The sequence below is a fragment of the Dunckerocampus dactyliophorus genome, chromosome 16 (genome assembly GCF_027744805.1).
Source record: "Dunckerocampus dactyliophorus isolate RoL2022-P2 chromosome 16, RoL_Ddac_1.1, whole genome shotgun sequence".
Lineage (NCBI taxonomy): Eukaryota > Metazoa > Chordata > Actinopteri > Syngnathiformes > Syngnathidae > Dunckerocampus > Dunckerocampus dactyliophorus.
Genome location: NC_072834.1, coordinates 11,631,866 through 11,655,545, shown reverse-complemented (window position 1 = coordinate 11,655,545; position 23,680 = coordinate 11,631,866). Strand labels below are relative to the sequence as shown.

The following is a 23,680-nucleotide window of genomic DNA, read 5'->3' as shown; positions in this document are numbered from 1 at the left end:
TCGGGCACTTCCGCTGACATGAGGACGACGGCGTTGATACAAAAAAGACAGAAGGAAAACAGGAAAATATATTTGCGACAACGCTGGAAAGAACACAATTGCCACATTCATTTGAGCTAATTGCTTTTTGCCCAAGGATTACTATTAATCGACCTGAAGCAGTTGGTCACATGGTGCTCGAGCGGATATAGATCACATTTTTAGAGTTTATTGTTCTTCGGCTGCTGCCCAGCTTCCTATACACTACTGTTTAGCTTAGCTAGCTAGCATTGGCTAGGTTATAGTTGCCGCCACATTGTGTGCTTATTCTTAGTTCCAATTAGGAAGTGCCACTTTAGGAAACGGCGTGGTTAATCCGGTCAGTTCACCACTGGACTGCTTTAGCTCGGTGACAATAGTTGGACGAGAATGGCAACATCGGCGCTCTACGCCTGCACAAAGTGTAACCAGCGGTACCCGTTCGAGGAGCTCTCACAGGGCCAGCAGCTGTGCAAGGTATGGAAGCGTGTGCATGCAGGTCATATTAGTAACATCACCACAAGTATATAGTAATAACAGTGTTATTATTGCCTGGACGTTGTAAAAAACTCGTTAGCGAGGTTGGGATTACATAATAGCAACAAATAAATAAGGTGTGTTGGAAAACAATTTTGTATTGCACGATGAAGAAAGTAACACATAACAAATGACAGCACGCTTTTCTACAAATTATACGTCACGTTTCAGTGTCAGGAGATCGGGAAGACGTGGGTTCGAATCTCCGCTTGGGCATCTCTGTGTGGAGTTTTTCATGTTCTCCCTGTACTTCGGTTTCCTCCCACATTCCAAAGGTCAATTGGCGACTCTAAATTGTCCATATGTATGAATGTGGTTGTTTTCCTATATGTGCCCAGCGATTGGCTGGCGACCAGTACAGTGTACCCCGCCTCTCGCCCAAAGTCAGCTGGGATAGGCTCCAGCATACCCCCGAGACCCTAGTGAGGATGAGCGGCATAGAAAATTGATGGATGGGTTTCAGTGTTGTCACTACTTACTGTAAAGTTATAGTAATTAGTAACTAGTGTTGTGTGCACGCATTGGCCACTTCATTAGGAACAATCCATAGAGAGAGTCAATGCAAGCGAATCAATCGTTTTTATCTGGTGTGTCAGAGAGGTATTAATTTTATTAACAGATGTATTATGATGTACATACAGTTAAATATATTGACATTTGCATTGGCTCCTTTTTTATGGTGCATTGTAGCAATACACACAAAAAACAGCAAAAATAGAGCAAAAGGGCTTAACGAGAAAAAGATGAAATGTTGTTACCAATAAGTGATAGGCGTCATGTGAACATGGAAATACAGTACATGACGCTTGTTTTCTTTCTTTAGGAGTGTCGCATTGCCCATCCAATAGTGAAGTGCACATACTGCAGATCTGAGTTTCAACAAGAAAGGTGACACATGGATTCTTACAATTATAGGTTTTCTGGTATTGATATAATTCATTTAATGCATGCTTGTTTCCGGACAGTAAAACCAACACCATCTGCAAGAAATGTGCCCAGAACGTCAAACAGTTTGGAACGGTGAGTTACAAGCTTTAACACACTCTTCAGTTGTGCATATTTTATGAGTGGCATTCTATCGGAATCATTTTGAACATTGTCTGTCTCTTCAGCCCAAACCATGCCAGTACTGTAACATCATTGCAGCTTTTATTGGGACAAAGTGCCAACGTTGTACAAACTCTGAAAAGAAATACGGGCCACCTCAGACGTGTGAGCAATGTAAGCAGCAGTGTGCCTTTGACCGCAAGGAGGAAGGCAGGAGAAAGGTATCAAACCCGGCACACGCAATGTCATAAATGGTTATTATCAAACTGGCGGTGCGTCTTATGCGGGTGTCTTCTCCCACAGGTGGATGGGAAGCTGCTGTGCTGGCTCTGCACTCTTTCGTACCGTCGAGTCCTGCAGAAAACCAAGGAGCAGAGGAAAGGCTTTGGCTCCTCTAATTCCTCGTCGTTGAATGAGAAAGACCAGCACTCCAGGCAGCATCATCACCACCAACATCACCAACACAGACACAGCAGCTCTCACCACAAGTACGTCATATAGTGTATCCTTCTGGTATACAGCAGGTCGCCACTTATTTTGGGGACTCCATTCCAGACTTGCCAGCGAATGTCGAAAAAAACGCAAGTAATTGGGACATCCATGAAAATGTTTCTTTTTTTGACACATGGCTCGCTTCATAAGCCAAAACTATTCATGCGATTGACTCGGTGTGGCGACCCCGAATAGGGGAAAAGCCAAACGGCTGGAAAAAAATCTAATTCTGGACTATCCAGTGGGATACATTGTGGTCGTATACAGTCCCTCGTTTATCGCGGTTAATTGTTTCCAGACCCGCCTGAGATAAGTGAAGTGATAAGCGAAGTAGAGTTCCTGATTTATAAATTGAATATTTTTGTAGTTATAGCATAGAAAGCCTATTTATGACCTTTTAAATACATTTAACATTATTAGAGCCCTCTATACATGAAATAGCACACCTATAGTCACCTTTACCCGCATATATATTACCCATTATAGTCGACATATTAGGAGTAAATAAGCCATTTAAGACATAAATAAGGCCCGTGTGCCCGCAAAGCGGACGGACAGACAAGAAGTGACGTCGGGGGTACAGAGTTGAGTTTTAGCTTGGCGTGGGTTACAGTCACAACAGAGGTTTGTGTTTTTATTATGGGGTTGTGAGATAATTCAAACCTGCAGTCAAAGCCTGTTGTTCCCTCCACCAAGTCTGATACTTGTCTCGCCTAAGATTACAGTAACCGTACTGACACCTAGTGACCAGTGTAGAATGCTACATGGCATTCACAGTGTCTTTGAATGTGTTTTCTGAATGACATATATTTGTATATTAGTTTGTATATTAGTTCACTTAGCCCATTTTATGTGTGAAAATGCTTAATTTAGTTTAAAAATATGTATAATTTGCCTTAAGAATATGTTTTACTAATAATAGGCGGTAGTCATCAACGAAAAGTATGATTTATTAATTTTTGAAAAACCACGATAGAGCAAAAGCGCGAAATTTCAACCACGTAGTGGCGAGGGATGACTGTATAACAATGCATTTAAATGTTTCGCCCCACCTAATAGGGTATTAATTGAGTATGTATCTAAGAGCACTTCTCTTTGACAGGCTGAGTGGGAGCTTGAGCCCTGAGCAGGAGCAAGGATTGTGGAAGCAGAGGTAAACAACTATGTGTGTTCATTGGAGCCATACGAACATTTTTAATTCTCTTCTGTCTTTTTTTCTAGCCATAAATCGTCTTCAATCCAAAAAGAGACTCCAAAGAAGAAGCCAAAGCTGGAGATGAAGCCATCAAACGGTGACAGGTATGATAAGGCTGTTTTCAGTAAATGTCAACACCTGTCCTGGTGCTGACTGGCCACCTCGACTATCTGTTCCCCAAGCAGTAGTTCCATCACCCAGTCCATGGATTCAGGGGGCACTGACAACTTCATACTCATCAGCCAACTGAAAGAAGAGGTGATGTCACTGAAGAGACTCCTTCAGCAGAGGGATCAGACCATACTGGAGAAGGAACGCAAGGTTGCTGATCCCACAAGTGGCACCGTTGCTTGCTTGTTTTTGTTGTTTTGTATTTTTGATACTGACCGGCACATTTGCTTGTAGCTCACAGAGCTCAAAGCTGACTTTCAGTATCAGGAGTCCAACATGAGAGTCAAGATGAACCAAATGGAGAAGGCACACAAAGAGTCGATGGAACAACAGCAGGTAAACGTCACTTGTGTTTACCGGTGACCAAAAGATGGTGGGTCACATGGGACTCATACCTAAATTAACTCACAATATACACATAACACATGAAAGACATAAAATACAGTAATAAAAACACTAAATACAATAATTTAATGGAATGGTAATAATGTGTCCTATTGGGAGGAGGAAGTAGGAGAGGCGTTGATTCTGGTCTTCCAGCCAAAGCAGGAGCAACTTCTCCTTCTCAATAAGAAGACCACTTCGCTGCTTTCTTTTACAGGAGCAAATCCTTTAACATGCTCAAGGATACTGTAGTAACCTGACAGTAACGTGTAGTTTATCATGAGAGTTTATCGCAAGAGTTTTGTGATTTCTGCCTGTGAATGTGACAGGTTGAGTCCTGACTGTGTGTGCGTGTGTTACAGTACCATCTTTATCCTTAACGATGGTCGCAACAGTCCAGTGTTGAGACCAAAAGTGCGGCCAATATTGGTGGGCGTGTTTTCTCTCCCTGATCTTTCATTTTCACTTCCATGGTGATGGCTTCCCTTTTCTTTGACGCACTGCCACCAGAAGAGCAAAAAAATAAACTCATAAGCATTGTAATCCTTTCTCAGTGTAGCGGATAATGAGCCACTCATAGTGTATTCTTCCACCGTTTCCTGTAACTAGTTCTCCAGCAAGTTTTGTGTTCACGGACCAAAATGAAGTTCATAAGGACAAAACGTTGCAACACAGAATGTCAAACTGAGGACCACCTCTTCATGCAAAGTTTCCCAGACAACTCCCCAATGAAGCTTTTCTTCCTGTCACTCACTCACACACACACACACACACACCAGAGCTCGAGAGATGCAGCCGCCGTCACAGTGTAGCAAGCAGTCCAGGGTGTCCATTTTTTTAACAGAATATTTTTGTACATTTCCACAGACCAAGAACAGAGAGCTGATGAAACAAGTGGCAGCACTGTCTAAAGGAAAAAAGTTTGATCGGACAGGGAGCTCACTGCTGCTGCCCTAACACTTCCCCCGGCCAGTGGGTGCTGACACAGAGCGACATCATCGTTTTCACACTGTGAAAGTCTCCCTCCTGTGTTTCCTCTTTGCCATCAGCATTGATCTCTTCTTTGTTGGTAAATTTCATGTCGTCGCACAGGGAAACAAAAGACTCTCCGAAACGTCAATATATTTTAGATATTTTTTTGTGGGTGACTTTTTTTCACCGGCTTGCAAGATGCAACTTGTGGATGTGCGATGGAGCCCTCGTTTATTAACACTGCCAAGTCAAACAAACACAGAACAAGCATCAACAAATCTCCACCGGATTTTGTATGGGTGTTATGCGATATTTTTTTATTTATTCAACTGTATTTCTTAGCTCCACCCCCCCAACGTAATTTCCTCACACAACCTACAGCCAACCTATCCCACATTTTGCGGGTTTCTTCAAGAGCTATTACTTATATTTTTCTAAATGATTGTGTTCTCCTAAAGGGAGATCCTGGGCAACTTTACAATGGATGCAAATATGGGGCGAGTGTGACCACAGAGTTGCTGCTCATCTCCAGACAACACTCAGTAACACTACATGAAACAATCAGTGAACATATTGAAACTCTCCTGAATGAAAACACCATTTGGCTGCCCTATTTCTCACTGTGTGACAGCTAGCAAAGCTTTTAACTTCAGTGGAACGATTGTAATTCTGCATGGTTTTACCGCCAGGGACTTTTTAAAACTCCCACATTTAATTTTTTTTTTTTTTTTAAAGAAACACTTTTAAATGTATTATATTGGGGTCAGCTGTTGTATATTTAAACTCTTGCTCGTATCTGTTTTAGTAAGTACAGTATGTGTATGGTAAGGCCAGTTGAAATGATCATATATGTAGAGGATGCTTTTTAAAGAAACACTCCCGTCACCTCTCATTATTGGGCTGGTTTCATACTGTGCTGTCAAAGAACACTTTTGTATTTTTTTCGAAAACCAAGTGTTTTAAAACAATTAAAACTGGCTAAACCACTGTGTGGCTATTCTGTTTTAATGCCTGTAGCTATTTAGGCTTACTTTTGTAAATGTAAGGAAGCACAAAAATATATATTCGTGTAATCTTCTGAAGCTAAAAAAAACTGTTGATCCTCTAATTTTATAGTTTGCACTGTTAATAGCTTTTTAATGAGTAATGAGTGGTAGAGTTGGTCCAATGCTTAAAGTTGATCTTATGTGGTTTTGATTTTGCATCAAGGTGGTATTTTGAATAGTGAATATTTCTAATTTGACCTTTTATACACGTATATTAAACACACACTTTGTTAACCCAAAACATTTAGCTATAGTTATTGGAGATTATGTGGGTTTTGTTTAAATTCTAACGAAGAAAATAACACATACTGTAGATGAAACCATGTATTTTAGGGTATTATATCTATAAAATAAACGTACCCGCTTTAATAAATTATATCCAGTATTACGTTTGCGTGCATTTTGAAACCGGAAGTACACATTGTGCATCCGGTTTAGCTGCTATTAGCTACCAGCTAACTTCTGCCTGGCAGCCAACAGCGGCAGGTTTTTGTACACACACAAAAACAATTAATGACTAACTGTTCAGAAAAACATTGTAATTGAATCTGTTTTTAAAGAATTTCGTGTACCCTTGCAAAACTGACGCACGTGCGAGGGAAATATTTCTTACATGCCCTCTTGTTAGTAGATTACAACTGGTGCGAGCTCGGTTGTTGGTAGTTTAATATTTTTGTGACACAATATCGTTGCGTGACATCGTTGCGTGTATTTATTATCTAGCTGCGTAAACAATGCTCTACTAAACTGGGAGGAGCGCTAATTCAGGTACGTGGAAACATCGCTGTTTGGCTCATAGCTAACATTAGCTAAAGTTAGAGCCAGCGCATTCGTTCAAGTGTGAATATACTGTATGTTATTTACATGCTGCAAACATGCACAGTCCTAACATTATAACACAAAACTCAGTCAAAGTGATTGGGGATTGTTGCGATGAGCTTCAGTCTTGTTTTAAAGACGTCTTATGTATGCTGTGAATGTAAACTTTGTTTTTTTTTTGTTTAGAATGTCAGACTCCGACAGTGATGAGGATCAAGATCGCCCTTTCTCAATTACTGGCTTCCTATTTGGGAACATAAATGAAGATGGTCAGCTGGAAGATGACAGCGTTCTGGACAATGTGAGTGTCATCAGTAATGTAGTAATGCCGTGGTGCTTGCATGTATTAGACCATTCCAGAAAAGTAGTTTGCTGTTATATAAATACAGTCCTATATCTATGCAGGAGTCCAAAAAGCATCTGGCTGGCTTAGGAAATTTAGGTCTGGGGTCCCTCATCACAGAGATCACAGCCAATGAGGATGGTGAGCAAGAGGAAGGTAAAAACTCCACTAGTGTGGATGCTGAGGGTGAGTCGAAAAACACAGTATTCAGGACCATTGCATGAATATCACCAGGAAGGGCGTCGGGGGTCAGTTTGTCCATGTTTTACTTGCTCCAGGTTGGGTGAAAAGCACTGAAGATGCGGTCGATTATTCTGACATCAGTGAGGTTGCTGAGGATGAAACAAAGAGGTACCGCCAGGCCATGGGGTCTTTGCAGCCATGCAGGAAACCAGGTCCTCTTTAACCTCCTCTTCCTTACATTATTCATATAATTGTCGACTTTAAACAGTAGTTGTGATAAAAGTACATAATTTTGCTCGTAGTGCAATGTAGGAAAGTAGAGGTTATCATGAGATTTTACTGACATTTCTGTCAAATTCCGTAATAACAGATGATGACGACGACTACGATGCAGATTGTGAGGATATTGATTCAAAGCTCATGCCCCCTCCGCCACCGCCAAGCGTTGCAACAGCTGTTAAGAAAGAGGAGCCGACTTCCCAGAGCACAAATGGTATGGATGATTGTCACCGCTACGAAAAAGGTTATGTTTTACTGACCGGGGAATTGTTGTCCATTTGTTTATTTGCTGTGCAACGTTTTGGCCTTTTGATAAATCAACCGGACTATGCAAGAAACACCTCATGGATGCACTTTGACGCATGCTCGGTGAGGTATTCTGGGATCATTGGGCGTTTCAGGTCTCACATGACTCCTCTAGCATTAAATAATCTTTATCCTTAATGATGGTTGCGATGGCATTGCTGGGCATTTATCCTCTCAGCGTTTTATGATGTTAGTTTTCACTTCTACGGTGGTGGCATTCTCTTTCTTTGACACACTGCCGCTTTGGAAACATAATGAAGTGCAAAAAGTTAACTAATAAGCGATGTTATCCTTTCTCAGTGTGGCTGGGCAGGCACACACTGTATTCTTCCACCCAGCATGAGGCACACACTGTATTCTTGTGCTTGCACATGGCACCTACAGTCATGGAAAAAATGATTAGACCAACCTTGTTTCTTCTGTTTCTTCAGTTTCTTGTTCATTTTAATGCCTGATACAAAGGTACCTTTTTGTTTGGACAAATATAAGAATACCAACAAAAATAGCTCATAAGAGTTACATTTTTGGGCACTTAAATGCTATAGTTAAGAACTTAGGTGATTTTGGTTATTATCAAAAAAACCATGGAAGTTGCTAGATATCAGCTCTTAAATTCAACTCTTATAAGCTATATTTGTTATCATCATTATATTTGTACAAACAAATGTACTTTTAATTGTACCAGGCATTAAAATGGACCAATAAACTGAAGAAACAAGGGTGATCTAATCATTTTTTTCCATGACTGTATTCTTTTTGAGTGAGTCTTGTGTTTATGGACCAAAATTAAGGTTTTAATTACTTTATGGGAGCGTGTTCGTAACCACTTTTTGTATGTTTTTATTAGCCTGAACAGAAAAATACATTTTGTCAACTATAGTGTTGATAGGTTACCAAAACTGCGTACTTACATGAATTAGGATGTCAATTTTTGTCAGTGGTATAGAATAAATATATACAGTATACGACTAGAATGAATTTTACTCTTCAATGTAAATGTATTTTGTATGTGCTGATTCCTGATTCCGAAATATAAAATTATTCATTTGTCAATTGTTTGTGCCTCTTTTAACAGTCGGAGAAGAAGGTGATGGCATCATCCTGCCGTCCATCATCGCGCCGTCCTCTACTGCCGATAAGGTTGACTTCAGCAGTTCCTCGGACTCTGAGTCAGAAACAGACCGCCCCTGCCAGGTTTCTGGTGCTGGAGGCTCACCAGACAGGCTCAACCTTCCGCTCGCGGGCATCATGCAGAAAGATGCTGCCAAAACACTTCCAAGTGTGACAGAGCTCTTCCCAGAGTTTCGACCCGGAAAGGTATAGTAGAGCACCTTCTCGTCATTGATCTACTGATTAGTCCTCCTGCTACACCTCAAGTACTATTTTGGATACCCTCCCAGGTGCTGAGGTTCTTAAGGCTGTTTGGCCCAGGGAAGAACATGCCATCAGTTTGGAGGAGTGCCCGCAGGAAGAAAAAGCGGAAGCATCGGGATGTTTTGCCTGGCACACCTCCTCCTGAAGGAGAGCTCACAGAACAAGGCCAGGATAAGAAATCTGGTTGGGTTTACGAGTACGCGAATCCTCCACCCCCAGAGCAGTGTCTCTCGGATGATGAGGTGACCATCCCAGCTACCGTAACTCACATGTATTTGTACTTATCACTGCGTTTCTGTGACACCAGATAACCATGATGGCTCCTGTAGAGGCTAAGCTTTCCCAAACATGCGGTGATGGAGACAAGGAGGCAGAATCGCGACCTAAAGTTGCCGAATGGAGATATGGGCCTGCCCAGCTTTGGTACGACATGATTGGGGTCCCTGAGGATGGAAGTAATTTTAATTATGGGTTGAAGCTGAAGGAAAAGGAGTCCAGTGAGCCGATGGAACAGAACACAACTGCAGAAGCAACAGACCACGCTCAGGACGTTAGTAGGACCATGCAGCTTTACTACAGAAAAAATGCTCACTTACTAATGTTTTGTTCAATGTATTGGTAGGATGTGAGGTGGTGTGATGATCCTGATAGCCACAATAATGAGGGAGACAAGGAGAAATCCACCCTGGAGAACGAGCTCTTCTTGATGGTCACTCAACTGCAGTGGGAAGACGACATTATTTGGAATGGGGAGGATGTAAAACACAAGGGCACCAAGACTCAGCGTGCCAGTCTTGCAGGGTGGTTGCCCTCAAGCATGACCCGCAATGCCAATGCTTACAATGCACAGCAGGGTGAGATGCCAAGAATGTGTGTGTCTTCTGTGGATGTGTTCTCTGAATGTACAGGCTCTGCCCCGCTGAGCCCTTTGACGATTCCTTCTGAAAAATGAAGGCATACATTTAAAAAATTATATATACATAACAATTTTTATTTATTTTTTTGGTAGTTGTTAGGGCCCTATGATTTCCGGAATCGTAGAAATCCCCAGCTCCCCCCATTATCAACACCCACAACACGCTTCCGGCCTTCAAAATAAGAACACTTTGCCACACCTTGTCTAATTGTGTAAACAAAATAAGGGCGTCAAAATTTCTTACATCAATAACGCCATTGGAATTACATTGGTGACTACATCTTCCTTAATCACAAGCACGGGCATTACAGTTTGTTGAAGATGACATCCCATTTAAAAAGTTAGCCAGGCTACGTCCATTTCTCAATTACTGGGCAAAGTCGGACAGCGATGTATTGCATCAATAAATGTAAGGATTTTTGCGTTTAATTAATGGACATTTTATTCACTAACCCCATTAGCACACACTGTATGCTGACAAAAAGTGTAAAAGGTAAAAAACGGATTTCTAAAAAAATTTAAACGGAAAAAACTTTGGCAAAAAATAAAACCTAATTTGGGAACAAATAAAACGAACGTCATCGAGCCCTAAGTTGGTTGTAGATATTGACAGAGGGCGCGAGCCGTTCCAAACTTTGAATATGTTAAAACATTTCTGACGGCTAGCTTTGGATAGTGATTGGCGGTTGTCTGGCCTTTTCACCGTTAGTTGGGTGGTGAAACCACGGAACTCCTCATACGTAACATGACAGCATTTTGACAACAGTCAGATAAAACAAGGAATGTTTTCACAGCCATTACATTTTATATACTCTCATATTTTATGTAGGCAGCCGGCTCGTCATTACTACTCCCTCTCCTGTAGGGCAGTAAGTCGCTGATGGGACTCGGGAAGTTCCTTGCATGGGACCTCCAAGTGTGATAGTACTCCAAAAGAACAGTATGCCAAGATAGTTTTAACCCAACTATAATTTCAAAAGAAGCGATGTGGACCGTCCAGGAGGCTGTTGTGATGAGGCTATGGCCAGAACTTGGCTTTTTATAAGACGCAAACTGGATGTTGATAGATGTAAATCTGACATTTTTCAGCCCTTTTGATCATTACTGATACTTAAGCAGGTGTTACTCAGGTGTTGGATGTTCACAGAAGCTCGGCTGACGTTTCTGAGACGCATTTGGATGTTACTCATGATGTTCTATCTACCGTCCATGGCCAAAAATGTGAATTGCCATCCGTACGACAGCGTCTGACGTAAATATTTAGATGGAGGCAGACGGAGTCGTTAAACAGTTGTATGGGACAGAGCCTTAAACTGCAGCAACATTAGCGTTGAAGAGAAACAATGAGCACACAGTCATATTTCATCTGTTCAACCTTTCAGGTCTGACGAGAAGTAATTCCCAGTTGGTGCCACCTACACCGCCTCCCATGCTCAAAGCTTTGTCAATAACTGGCATGAAGCACAAACACAGCCATGATCATCATGGTAAATTTGTTCACCAGGAAACAAAATGACCAAAATCTTCATCAAAGATGTGAGGCCCAAATGTCTTTTTTTTTGTTCTTCTTTCCTTCTCCTCAGCCAATCACGAAGAAGATGCGCCGTGGTTTTCTATTTTTCCCATTGACAATGAAGAGTTGGTGTACGGGCGTTGGGAAGACAACATAATCTGGGATGATCAGGAGATGGACCGCATACTCACACCGCCGGTTCTTACACTCGATCCCAATGATGAAAATATCATTCTTGGTATGTTCAATTCATATTTTGTAGCCTGTCGTGGTAAAATCAAACTGTCATTGTCATCTGAAAATGAAGCAGTGGCAGTACGCCAAAGCGGTGATTGTCAACTGGTTTGGGGTCTTTGCCTGTTAGAGATGTGGCATTCGGGAACGAGTCTCTCGAACGACTTTTTTAAATGAAGGCTGAGAGCCTTCAGAAATTTGCGTTTCGTTTCTCACTCCCGTGTCTCAATAAATTGGAATATTGTGCAAAATGTATTTGATTTCAGGAGTTCTATTTAAATGAGACCAATCAAATGCTCAGGACATTTTTTTTTTTTTTTTTGAGCGTGAACCAGTAGTTTACAATATGTCAATAACTTTTTGACAGTTTTTTTGAAATTTTTATGATATATATATATATTTTTTAGCTGTAAACTAATCATCAAAATTATTAAGAAATCATTTCTTGAAATATGTCACTCTGTGTGTGGTGATGACCAATGTGGGTCGCCGCTTGTCATTAAGGGGTGGTAGTGGGTCCCGCAGCCAGTTGAGAACCACTGCTATAGACCTCAAGTCATTCAAACTACTGTATGGTCCCACTGTATGGCAACCACGTCATTTACAAATCATATACAAACTATAGTGAGTTGAATCGGCTTAGTGGCCTTAAATGTAGCATCTCCCCCTCTTTTATAAAATATAAGTGTTGGCCTTATCTGCTTCCTTTTAAACTTTGCTGTGTTCACATTTTCTTTATTGTCAAATCAATGCAAATTGCAAATGCATTTCACATTGCATTGCTGTTTTGTGGAAGACATTACACAGACTTTCTAAAACTGAATTTATGGATTTTTTTTTTGATTCAGTATATCTTCATCAATCTTTCATTATTGTTTGGGTTTTTTTCCCTTTTTCCAGAAATTCCGGATGAAAAGGAAGCAACAACATCTCATTCCCCATCCAAAGAGAATAAGAAGGAAACGGCAATCAAAAAGAGTCGCATCCTGCTTGGGAAGACTGGGGTGATAAAAGATGAGCCGCAACAGGTCTGGCCAAGTTGGATTTTGAGGGGAAAAAACTCAACCACTTTTTTTTTTTTTTTCAATAGATGATTTATGTGCAAAATAATAATCTTGCAAATGGACGTCTAATAACCTTGAGAAATTTTACTACAATGTTAGTGCAACACAGTATGTCTATCATGTGCTTTTCACTTCCCAAAAAGACGGCGTTCAGTTCAGTGTTGTGTGTTGAAAATGTTTTCCCTCAACTCAGAACATGTCCCAACCTGAGGTGAAGGACCCCTGGAACCTCTCCAACGACGAGTTCTACTATCCCAAACAGCAGGGTCTGAGGGGCACGTTCGGTGGCAACATCATTCAGGTGGCAGAACGCTAAAACTATACAAGTGAACACAGTTTATGCGACATCATTTTAATGATTAAATTATTCCTTGAACAGCATTCCATACCAGCACTGGAGTTGAGGCAGCCGTTCTTCCCCACCCACATGGGCCCCATGAAGCTGCGGCAGTTCCACAGATCGGCTTTAAAGAAGTATTCGTTTGGACCTTTGGCTCAGCCGGGCCCGCACGCTGTCCAGCCTCTGCTCAAGCACATAAAGAAGAAAGCCAAGGTGGTGCTTTGCTCAGTGATCTACCTCGTTCAGCAGTTGTGCAGGTAACTTTATAAACACGGATGTGTCCTTGTGAGTATAGATGCGAGAGCAGGAGCGGCAGGCGGCAGGAGGAGGAGACATGTTCTTCATGCGCACCCCGCAGGACTTGACAGGCAAAGATGGCGATCTTATCTTGGCAGAGTATAGTGAAGAATACCCCCCTCTCATCATGCAAGTTGGCATGGCCACTAAGATTAAAAACTACTACAAAAGGGTCTGTGCTATTTTCAGTGGATTTGTAGATACTGATGAGATGGCATTAATTATCTTTTTTTGGATCTCCATTATTCAGAAACCTGGAAAGGATCCTGGTGCACCAGATTGCAAATATGGAGAAACAGTATACTGCCATACCTCACCTTTTCTGGGCTCCCTTCATCCTGGACAGCTGCTCCAAGTTAGCAAAATATTACCTATTTAGATGAAGCTCATGTTATATTCATCACCCTTTTACTCTTTAATGTGATTATCTTTCCTCCTCTTCATTCTTTAGGCTTTTGAAAACAACCTTTTCCGCGCTCCTATTTACCTGCACAAGATGCCAGAGACAGACTTTCTGGTCATCAGAACACGCCATGGCTATTACATCAGAGAGATAGTGGACATAATGGTGGTTGGTCAGGCATGCCCCTTATACGAGGTTCCAGGGCCCAACTCCAAACGAGCCAATACCCACATACGAGACTTCCTTCAGGTGTGCTGACTTGCCAGATTCCTGCAATTGTGTCGCAGCCGAACTGTCATACTTACTACACACCTGTCATACTCTGCAGGTGTTCATTTACCGTTTGTTCTGGAAGAGCAAGGATCGTCCGCGCAGGATCCGCATGGAGGATATAAAGAAAGCATTTCCATCACATTCTGAGAGCAGCATCAGGAAGAGACTAAAACTCTGTGCTGACTTCAAACGCACAGGTACAGCGTGTATACTTAATGACTCTGCTCCGAATGTCGGAGTGCATCATTCACAAGACCCTGTTATACTGGAGAGTTAAGGTTATAGAAGGTTACTGGTTTGAAGCAGTGTGAGTGGAATTCCCAAAAAGGAACCTGAGCATGGAAAGACCTTTATTATTTTTACTGTGGATTTCTATGGAAGTAAGATGACATCTTAGACAGTATGAATGATGAGGAAATTGTTTTCTTTACTGCCTTGAGGAGAAGCCTAGGGTCAGTATTGGGGAAGGATACCACTGCAGAATTTTATCAATCATATGGAGTTGATATAAGAATGACATCACTATGTTGTATGGTCCAGCAACCAGCTGAGCGCCCAGATATTTCAGCCCCAACTAGTTTACTGCCTAACAGGCTGTTGTCATGGGAACAGAATTCAAGGAAAACTGCACTTTTTAAAATGTACTTTTACCCTTCACCCACAATCCTCATGTAAAACATGAACACACATCTTTCCCTTTTCTGTGCCTTCTAAAGAGAGAAAAACCCCTAGCATGAGGGAGCTAACAAAGTACATATTGGGACACACTTATGAAGCCCTCTAAAAAAAAAAACAACGTTTTCTCGTTTAATATACATGCTCTAACCATGCAGTAACAGGCACCTTCTTGAAAACATGTAATACTTACAGTATTTTGCCCTATTTTGGTCATTTTTAGCATTAACAGAACTTCTTTCCTGGGCGCATTGATTTCACAGAGGCCATAGCATTCCGTCAACAGCAGCAGCATAGGAAGCGCGTGCGTGTCCGTTTACTAATTATGGCAGACTTCCAGAGAGCTGCCACCGAGGATGAGCTGCAGGTTTTAGAAGTTGAGCGGGTAAGAAGAGAGAGTGAAACGTCGGAGCAAACGGGGGCCGAGAGAGTCAGGACCGGCATGACCTGGTGGTGTAAATGTGGAGCTGGCCAAGCCATGCCGACAAAAGACGAGTGTTTCTGCTGCTCTGAGTGGCACACAGTGTTACAATCAACGGAAAGGCTTTGTGTATATGGCTATTGTTAGCACTAACAAACCCTGCAGTGGTACAAACCTTTTCCACCTACCCAAAATCAACTGGAAATGGCGCCCCAGGCCAGCTGGACCACATGGACAAATGTCCATTGAGTAAGTCACCATTATATTGATTATGATATATGGAGCATATATAGTGCATAATATCACCACTATATACACAATCCATCTATCCTCACAAACAATGGAATGAGAGCTAATACAGATAATCTGGGTGTCTGGTGGTAGCTGTTCATATGCTTGTTCCTGTTTCCCAGTCAGTACAGATTGGTGTCCTATGGAAATGTTTTGGAGTGGGCCCGTTACGTCTCGGTAGTGGCGTGAGTCATTTTGAGCGAGGTGCTGTGTCACTACGCCACGAAAATAGTTCTTCGGCGTTAGCTCCTACAATAACAATGTCGCTGTAGCTTGGTTAATATGCACGTCAGTTATGTAAATGGAACATGGTTAGTGTTTTTTGTAGGGGTTTTTTAGAGGGCTTTATAGTAGAAATAGGTGTGCTTTGTTAGCTCGCTGATGCTAGCTGTTTTTCTCCCTTTACTGTAGAATGCACAGAAAAGGGAAAGACATGTATGTTCATGTCATGATTGTGGATGATGGGCAAAATTCCCCAAAAAAGTGCAGTTTTCCTTTAAGAACATTTTGTCATTTGAGGCTCCTCAGGACTGCTGCTTGGCTGATTTCACTTTTGTTCAGTGTTTCCCACAGGACTGCAAACTATTTGTGGCGGTGGTGGATTGGAGGCGTAATGACATAATCGTTTAATTTGCATAATTGGCCATGACGCATTTGCGTGTCATTGTAATGGACGCTTCAGGAGGGCAGAATAACTTTGTGGGAGACAAAAAGTGAGGAAAAAAACAAAAATTACAACTACAAATAGGTTCTTTGTTTCGTTTTGTTGTTTTGTTTTCACAAACAAGACGGAGCTGTCTGGGAGTGCTTTGAGATGGAGAAGGGGCCAATAGCAGCACCCGCTGCTCATTGAGAAGAACACTACATGCTTTCATGTCAGTGTCTGTTAGAAAAGCCATAATTTTTACATATTTGTTTGTTTGTTTAATTGATTGTCAAGCATTAAGAGTTTTTACACTTTGTTTGGCGGTCTTTGAACGCATCACAGTTATCTACAATGAGATGCTAAAGTGAAACTGAGACATACATTTTTTATAAATCTTTTTATAACTAATAAATCCACCATCCGCTCTTTAACTTGCACATGCACGTCTCTACCTCTGCCACACTAAACAAGTTAAATCCCAGGAGACATCTCACTCTTTTGAGAGCCTCTCTGTTTTAGCGTCCAAAACTCTCTTCACTATATTTGTCGCTAGTCTCTTTTTGGAGAAAAGTATCTAGAGGGCTCTGATTATTCACTAAATAAGTTGGCAACACCGATCCTTCCTGCTGCATCTTCTTATTTTCTGGCAGACCTGGTGCGTTAACAAACAGAGTTACGCAGACAGTCCCACTTTCATGTGTTTGAGCGAGCAAAGTGTTTGTGGCAGGCTGTCACAAACAAATTTACGGGAAACACTGTTGTTTTTTCTTGATGCCAGGGATGGACTCCAACTGGTGGGTGCTGAAGCCTGATTTCAGACTGCCCACGGAGGAGGAGATCCGAGCCATGGTGTCTCCAGAGCAGTGCTGTGCTTACTATAGCATGCTGGTGGCTGAGCAAAGACTCAAGGTAACGTTTTCTGCTATGAGAATTTTTTTTTTTTATCAACATCACGCACACAAGCTTCACTGTGAGTTATTTGACCTTGGACTACCTTCAGGACGCCGGATATGGTGAGAAATCATTCTTTGCCCCAGAGGAGGAGAACGAAGAGGACTTTCAAATGAAGATTGATGATGAGGTATTTGCCTCCACGGTGGTGATTCTGTCATCATTATAATATGACATTTGTTGTGTTCTCATTCATTGTTGTCCATACTAGGTGCGAACAGCTCCCTGGAACACAACAAGAGCCTTCATCTCTGCCATGAAGGGGAAATGCCTACTGGAGGTTACCGGTGTTGCCGACCCAACAGGCTGTGGAGAAGGTTTTTCCTACGTCAAAGTGCCCAATAAGCCTACTCAACAGAAGGTCTGAATGTGTAAATCTGTTATAGCTATCTGTCACTATATGGACATAAGTCTGTTAAGGAATTTACTATTCAATTGGCTTGGAGTCTTAGTACAAAGGTAGACGCATAGGTATGAAAAGACATCATAATTTTAGAAATATTTAGCACTAATAATATAGTATCAATATCAGTATGTCACTAGACACGATTACTATCACTATGACTATTAAAAGTAGCGTCAAACAGTCTTTTGGCCCAAGTCTTTGACTTCCATATGCTAGAGCGTTACAAAATGTATAGTAAGTTTTCCATCTTCCTCTTGTTGGTGTAATGACCATGTATCTTTTGTCGATGTTCTGCACCTGCATGTACGGAGGTTTAGAAATGTGTGATTTTCTTTCCTCTAGGATGATAAAGAGCCACAGCCTGCTAAGAAGACTGTGACAGGGACAGATGCAGATTTGAGGAGACTCTCACTGAAGAATGCCAAGCAACTGCTGCGCAAGTTTGGTGTGCCAGAAGAAGAAGTAAGTTTATAGTGAAAATGTTGTTCACTCTTGTATGTTATTTCCCCAGATCAACGCCTGACTTTGACACTAAACTTCTAAATAGCTTGAAAGTGACTGTGTTGCTTTATGTTAGATAAAGAAGCTCTCTCGCTGGGAAGTGATTGATGTCGTGAGAACCATGTCAACCGAGCAGGCGCGTTCAGGAGAAGGCCCCATGAGCAAGTTTGCCAGAGGTTCTCGCTTCTCCGTCGCAGAGCACCAGGAGCGGTACAAGGAAGAATGCCAGAGGATCTTTGACCTGCAGAACAAGTAAGACATATTGTAAGTTACTCTTAATTGAGTCTGTTGAAAACTCAACTTTGTTTTCTCTGCCACAGGGTGTTGGAGTCGACTGAAGTGCTGTCCACAGACACTGACAGCAGCTCAGCAGAGGATAGTGACTTTGAGGAAATGGGAAAGAACATTGAGAACATGCTACAGAACAAGAAGACCAGCTCACAGCTGTCACGCGAGAGAGAAGAGCAGGAAAGGAGGGAGCTGCAGAGGATGCTGATGGGGGAGGAGAGTGACCGAGACCATAAGGGACGCAAAGAGCGGCGCAAAGTCTTGTGTGAGTCCCGTGTTCTTGTTGGCCGGTTGCCAGGCACCATCAAGACGCACATTGAAGCTAACTGTATTTTCTTCTTCCTACGGCTCTTTAGCCAGTTCATTGTCCACCAGCTCCCATAAGGATGATGACACATCATCAGTCACCAGCCTGAACTCTGCAGCCACAGGACGGCGACTTAAGATCTATCGAACCTTCAGGGATGAGGATGGCAAGGAATATGTACGCTGCGAGACAGTGCGCAAGTCTGCTGTCATCGATGCGTACACCAGGATCAGGACTACCAAGGATGATGAATTCATGTCAGTACCTACACTTAAACCTTCTCTTAACTTGTGAAATGATGATTTTTTGATTCAAGGTAGCCACGTGCACTTCATGAATGAATATTTCTTTTGGGTGAATGCATTTTATGTTTCTTTTTGACTTTAGACGAAAATTTGCCCTCTTCGACGAGCAGCACAGAGAAGAAATGAGGAAGGAGCGGCGTCGTATCCAGGAGCAGCTAAGGAGGCTAAAGCGAAATCAAGAGAAGGACAAGATTAAGGGACCACCTGAAAAGAAGACGAAGAAAATGAAAGAGAGACCAGACCTCAAGGTAAAAGTAAGCTTACTAATTAAATACTATATTCTTCTCTGTCCTATTTTAGTTTTTTTCTGGTTTGATGTAGGGATGCACTGATCTACGCCTGTTAACTTCTGATCTCATCCCGATAGCTACATTTGGATATCTGCCAATCCTGCTTAAATTCCAATACCAGAGCAATGTTTGCTTTAATATTATTATTATTATTATCAGTATTATTATTATTTAGCATCTACAGACGATATTGATGCTGGATCGGATCTGACCCCATCCCTAGTTTGATGTCGATATGTTAATAAGTATGCCGTTCGAGTTTTTTTTCTTCACGGATTTGTATTCATGCTCCTCAATGTTTACCTGTTGTCCCTAGTTAAAGTGCGGCGCGTGCGGAGCCATCGGGCACATGAGGACCAACAAGTTCTGCCCATTGTACTATCAGACCAACGCACCACCTTCTAACCCAGTCGCCATGACTGAGGAGCAGGAGGAGGAGCTAGAAAAGACAGTCATCCATAATGACAACGAGGAGCTGATCAAGGTGGAGGGCACAAAGATCGTGCTTGGCAAGCAACTCATTGAAAGGTAGCGATTTAGCTTTGTCGCTGTACCATTTGGAATACTAGAATTCTGGAGTTTTTCATTTTAAACATTCCTTATTTTGCAGTGCTGATGAAGTGCGCAGGAAGTCTTTGGTGCTCAAGTTCCCCAAGCAACAGCTTCCTCCGAAGAAGAAGAGACGAGTTGGCAATGCTGTGCACTGTGATTACCTCAACGTAAGCAAAAAGGTTTTAGAGCGCGTTTTCACATGAAATGAACTTGAGCTGATTTTTACTTCTTACTACTTCTATTCATACTTACAGAAACCACACAAGGCAATCCACCGCAGACGCACTGACCCGATGGTGACCTTGTCCTCTGTGCTAGAGAGCATCATTAATGACATGCGGGACCACCCTAATGTAAGCATTATTACTAGCAACAGTCAACTCTTCCCATAATCCTCCCACAAAGTGCTAAAGACGTTGCTTCCCACAGACATACCCGTTTCACACACCAGTCAACGCCAAGGTTGTGAAGGACTACTACAAGATTATCACACGGCCCATGGACCTGCAGACCCTTAGGGAGAATGTGCGGAAGAGAATGTACCCGTCCAGAGAGGAGTTTCGAGAAGCAGTAGAGCTCATCTACAAGAACAGCGCCACATACAATGGTGAAAAGACTTTTGAGACAAAACAATGCACAGCGCTACCACTACATTTAAAAAGGACTTTTGAATTTAAACGATGCATGCTGAGATGTGCTTGTCATTCTAGGAGCGAAACATCCAATCACACAAGTGGCACAGTCAATGCTGGACCTCTGTGATGCTAAACTGAAAGAGGTGCGTGTGACTTTTATGACTCATTTTCAATGGTTTTATCAATGTCTTATTTAATTGATAGTGAATTTATTACGTTTGTGTGTGCATGCACAGAAGGAGGACAGGCTGGTTAGGCTTGAAAAAGCCATCAATCCATTGCTAGATGATGATGATCAAGTAGCTTTCTCGTTCATTCTGGACAATATTGTTACCCAGAAGATGATGGTTGTTCCTGATGTAAGTTGTCCTTTCCCCAACAAGTTCTGACTAAAGTTACTGATTCACTGTAAATGTGCTGCTTTGTTGTTGAATAACGTTAAATAGTCAAATCCATTTCTCGCCCTTATGTAGTCATGGCCATTCCATCATCCAGTCAACAAAAAGTTTGTACCAGATTATTACAAGGTGATTATAGACCCCATGGACCTGGAGACCATTCGCAAGGTGAAGACTACTACATAGATTGCATAAATATATTCAAGAACCCTTTTAAAATCTGTATCTTTGTGTTACCCGGATCGTCAGAACATCTCCAAACACAAATACCAGAACAGAGACGCGTTCCTTTCAGATGTCACTCTCATACACGCCAACAGCATCAAGTACAACGGTAAGTGTGTCTACTAGTCTGGGACAGGTAGCTCCAAAGAACAGAAAAATATTAGTTTGTTTTCTGTGTCTTTCTCAGGCCGCGACAGTCCGTACACAAAGACAGCACTTGACATTGTCAACGTGTGCAGACAGACCTTGGAGGAGGTAATTACTTTGCATAATGAAAGAATGTTGGTTAGTGTTTCCATATGTACATATTCCGCCACAGTTTGCGTGCATTCTCTGGTTACCGTACAATTTGGGACACGTCTTGTCATGTTGTTAATACACTGCGCGAGGCCAACTGTGTTCTTAATGTATTTTTTAATCACCAAACATCCTTGTTAGCATCCTGTTAACTTGCCACTTAATGGGCATAGGAACCGCAAGTCACCTATGTCGCTCGTCTATGATGTCATCAACGATTGACTCTCAAAAATGTTAACACAAAACATGTTTTTACAGTTTTACTATTACAGTTTTACATGCATAAAATAATCCTAAATGCATATAAATGACTAACGAAAGGGATAAATGAACATTGAGTGAACATTCATTGAAGAAGCGACCGTTTTCAAAAACACAATGTGGCAGCGATATCAACACGGACGCCACCTTTGTGTTTTGGTGTGAGGTATTTCTTCAATTTAATAGTGTTTCTCACCTTTTATCCAATTGTGGCACTTGCAACTTTCTTTGGCTCTATTTTGGGTAATTGAGGTGTGAAACACTGTTGAATTCAAGAAACAACTCATGGCAAAACAGGAAGGTGGTGTCCGTGTTGATCTCGCTGCTGCATTGTGTCTTTGGGAACGGTCATGTCAAGAATCACGTCTTCCGTGAAGGTAAAAGTAACCTTAAATGTTCATTTATCCATTTCATTCATCATTTATATGCATTTATGTGCATTTCAAAGTATTTTATGCATTTATGCAACAGATTCATTGTATTGACATGATTTCTTATGGGAAAAATGTATTGGGTTAGAGTCAGGCCTTCTGGAATGAATTAATAACCAAGGTTCCACTGTATCGTCATTTTCAACTGCAGTGGTATAGAGTTTATTATTACATAGTATACATTCGCAACATTGCCAGCGTAAAGTGAAGCTTATGAGATATTTACAGTCTTCTCTCAGTTATCGCGGTTAATTGGTTCCAGACCAGGCTGTGATAAGTGTATTTCCACGAAGTAGGATTCAATATTGATAAACGGACTATTTATGTAGTTAGAGCATAGAAAACCTGTAAATGACTATGTAAACACAGTTTTTACCTTTTAGAGCCTTCTAGACATGAAATAAAGTCGTCTCTTGTTTATCGCGGTTAATTGGTTCCAGACCCGACCGCACTAAGGAAATTTCCGCTAAGTAGGATTCAATAATAATAAATTGATTCTTTTCATAGTTACAGCGTAGAAAACCTGTTTTTGACTTTCTAAATGCGGTTTTTAACATTATTAGAGCCCTGTAGATGTGAAATAACACCCCTGTAGTCGCCTTTACACTCCTATTATTCTCTGTTTACCCCGCATTGCACAGGCTACGGTATCAATGCAGGGACATAAAGGACGCCCGCCCTTCATAGCGTATAGCAAGCTACCGGGCTAACCAGTTAGCCTCCCATTTATATGTTCTAAACTTATGGCAAACTTATCGCAAACTTCCCCGCTCCGTTTCCATTTTTTTTCCATCTGTTATGACTCCATGCACTGTTTTATCTAAGGTACTGTAATGTCTCATCAGTGTAACATTACTGACACCTAGTGACCAGAGTACTACATTAATTGTATGTAATATGTCTTACATTACTGAATTACTTGTAATTCAGTATTTTTTTTTGCCATAGTCAGCCACAAAACAACAATCATTTATTAATACATTTTTGAAAAACGCAATAGAGTGAGAGAGCAATATTTGAATCACGATGCAGCAAGGTACGACTGTATTTCTTGAAGCAAATATTACTAGGAATGGGGCCAATCCGATCCAGTATCCGTATTGAGTTCCAATACCAGCGTAATTCACTTAGCAGACAATGCTGGTGCCACCTGCGGAGATTTCTGATCCATGAGCCACGTCTGTGCTTTAATGTCGTCAGCAAACGTAGCTAGAACAATATCAGCAAATGTAAGCAAATGAGTATCCGCGAACAGCCATCCTCCTCACTCGTTGCTGCACACACACACACACACACACACACAAGCGGTCTGCCTGAGGCGTTCACGGAAACATACAACAGCCGAACATCTACAAAACATCCGGGTCGCTATAATATCATACCTATCAGTGGATGTGTCAAGCTGAGCTCTTGTGTGTATGAGTGTGTGTGCACGGAGCTGCATGTCTAGCGATAGCCCTATTTGCTGATATTCTTTTAGATACAATTGCTGCTTTTTTTTGCCGCGTTTGCATATTAAAGCAAAAAGAGCTATCGAGTATTGAAATAGTTTCGGTATCGACAGATATTCAAATCTGGTGGAAAAAATACGGAT

General features: G+C 41.7%; 2 protein-coding genes across 6 annotated transcripts in view; both read left to right on the top strand.

Moving 5' to 3' along the window:
- Positions 1-5,797, top strand: fam76b (family with sequence similarity 76 member B). 2 transcript variants are annotated; one of them, XM_054755056.1, is made up of 10 exons: positions 1-495; positions 1,379-1,443; positions 1,521-1,575; positions 1,668-1,823; positions 1,906-2,090; positions 3,197-3,247; positions 3,316-3,393; positions 3,475-3,610; positions 3,695-3,796; positions 4,712-5,797. In XM_054755056.1, the coding sequence occupies exons 1-10, from the start codon at positions 409-411 to the stop codon at positions 4,799-4,801; spliced, it is 1,005 nt and encodes a 334-aa protein (XP_054611031.1). In that variant the 5' UTR covers positions 1-408; the 3' UTR covers positions 4,802-5,797. The 2 variants fall into 2 exon arrangements, with proteins under 2 accessions (XP_054611031.1, XP_054611030.1); XM_054755055.1 differs by having other exon boundaries at positions 3,472-3,610.
- A 508-nt stretch (positions 5,798-6,305) lies between these two features.
- The window catches only part of taf1 (TAF1 RNA polymerase II, TATA box binding protein (TBP)-associated factor), a 23,553-nt gene continuing 6,178 nt past the window's right edge, over positions 6,306-23,680 (top strand). For 3 of the 4 annotated variants that reach the window (XR_008566349.1, XM_054754592.1, XM_054754594.1), the window contains exons 1-35: positions 6,306-6,630; positions 6,868-6,982; positions 7,087-7,210; positions 7,303-7,419; positions 7,578-7,700; positions 8,868-9,109; positions 9,193-9,408; positions 9,474-9,716; positions 9,789-10,020; positions 11,465-11,569; positions 11,666-11,833; positions 12,730-12,857; positions 13,087-13,194; positions 13,273-13,446; positions 13,529-13,702; positions 13,781-13,885; positions 13,982-14,182; positions 14,262-14,403; positions 17,018-17,148; positions 17,240-17,320; positions 17,402-17,551; positions 17,939-18,058; positions 18,174-18,349; positions 18,418-18,650; positions 18,742-18,949; positions 19,080-19,251; positions 19,604-19,815; positions 19,898-20,006; positions 20,094-20,192; positions 20,269-20,446; positions 20,550-20,617; positions 20,711-20,833; positions 20,948-21,040; positions 21,122-21,206; positions 21,285-21,352. Coding sequence is in view for 3 of the 4 variants with exons in the window: in XM_054754592.1 (XP_054610567.1) it covers positions 6,869-6,982; positions 7,087-7,210; positions 7,303-7,419; positions 7,578-7,700; positions 8,868-9,109; positions 9,193-9,408; positions 9,474-9,716; positions 9,789-10,020; positions 11,465-11,569; positions 11,666-11,833; positions 12,730-12,857; positions 13,087-13,194; positions 13,273-13,446; positions 13,529-13,702; positions 13,781-13,885; positions 13,982-14,182; positions 14,262-14,403; positions 17,018-17,148; positions 17,240-17,320; positions 17,402-17,551; positions 17,939-18,058; positions 18,174-18,349; positions 18,418-18,650; positions 18,742-18,949; positions 19,080-19,251; positions 19,604-19,815; positions 19,898-20,006; positions 20,094-20,192; positions 20,269-20,446; positions 20,550-20,617; positions 20,711-20,833; positions 20,948-21,040; positions 21,122-21,206; positions 21,285-21,352 (5,022 nt within the window). In the remaining variant the exon portion in view is untranslated. The remainder of the gene's footprint in view (positions 6,631-6,867; positions 6,983-7,086; positions 7,211-7,302; positions 7,420-7,577; positions 7,701-8,867; positions 9,110-9,192; positions 9,409-9,473; positions 9,717-9,788; positions 10,021-11,464; positions 11,570-11,665; positions 11,834-12,729; positions 12,858-13,086; positions 13,195-13,272; positions 13,447-13,528; positions 13,703-13,780; positions 13,886-13,981; positions 14,183-14,261; positions 14,404-17,017; positions 17,149-17,239; positions 17,321-17,401; positions 17,552-17,938; positions 18,059-18,173; positions 18,350-18,417; positions 18,651-18,741; positions 18,950-19,079; positions 19,252-19,603; positions 19,816-19,897; positions 20,007-20,093; positions 20,193-20,268; positions 20,447-20,549; positions 20,618-20,710; positions 20,834-20,947; positions 21,041-21,121; positions 21,207-21,284; positions 21,353-23,680) is intronic. The other variant, XM_054754593.1, reaches the window with a different exon arrangement.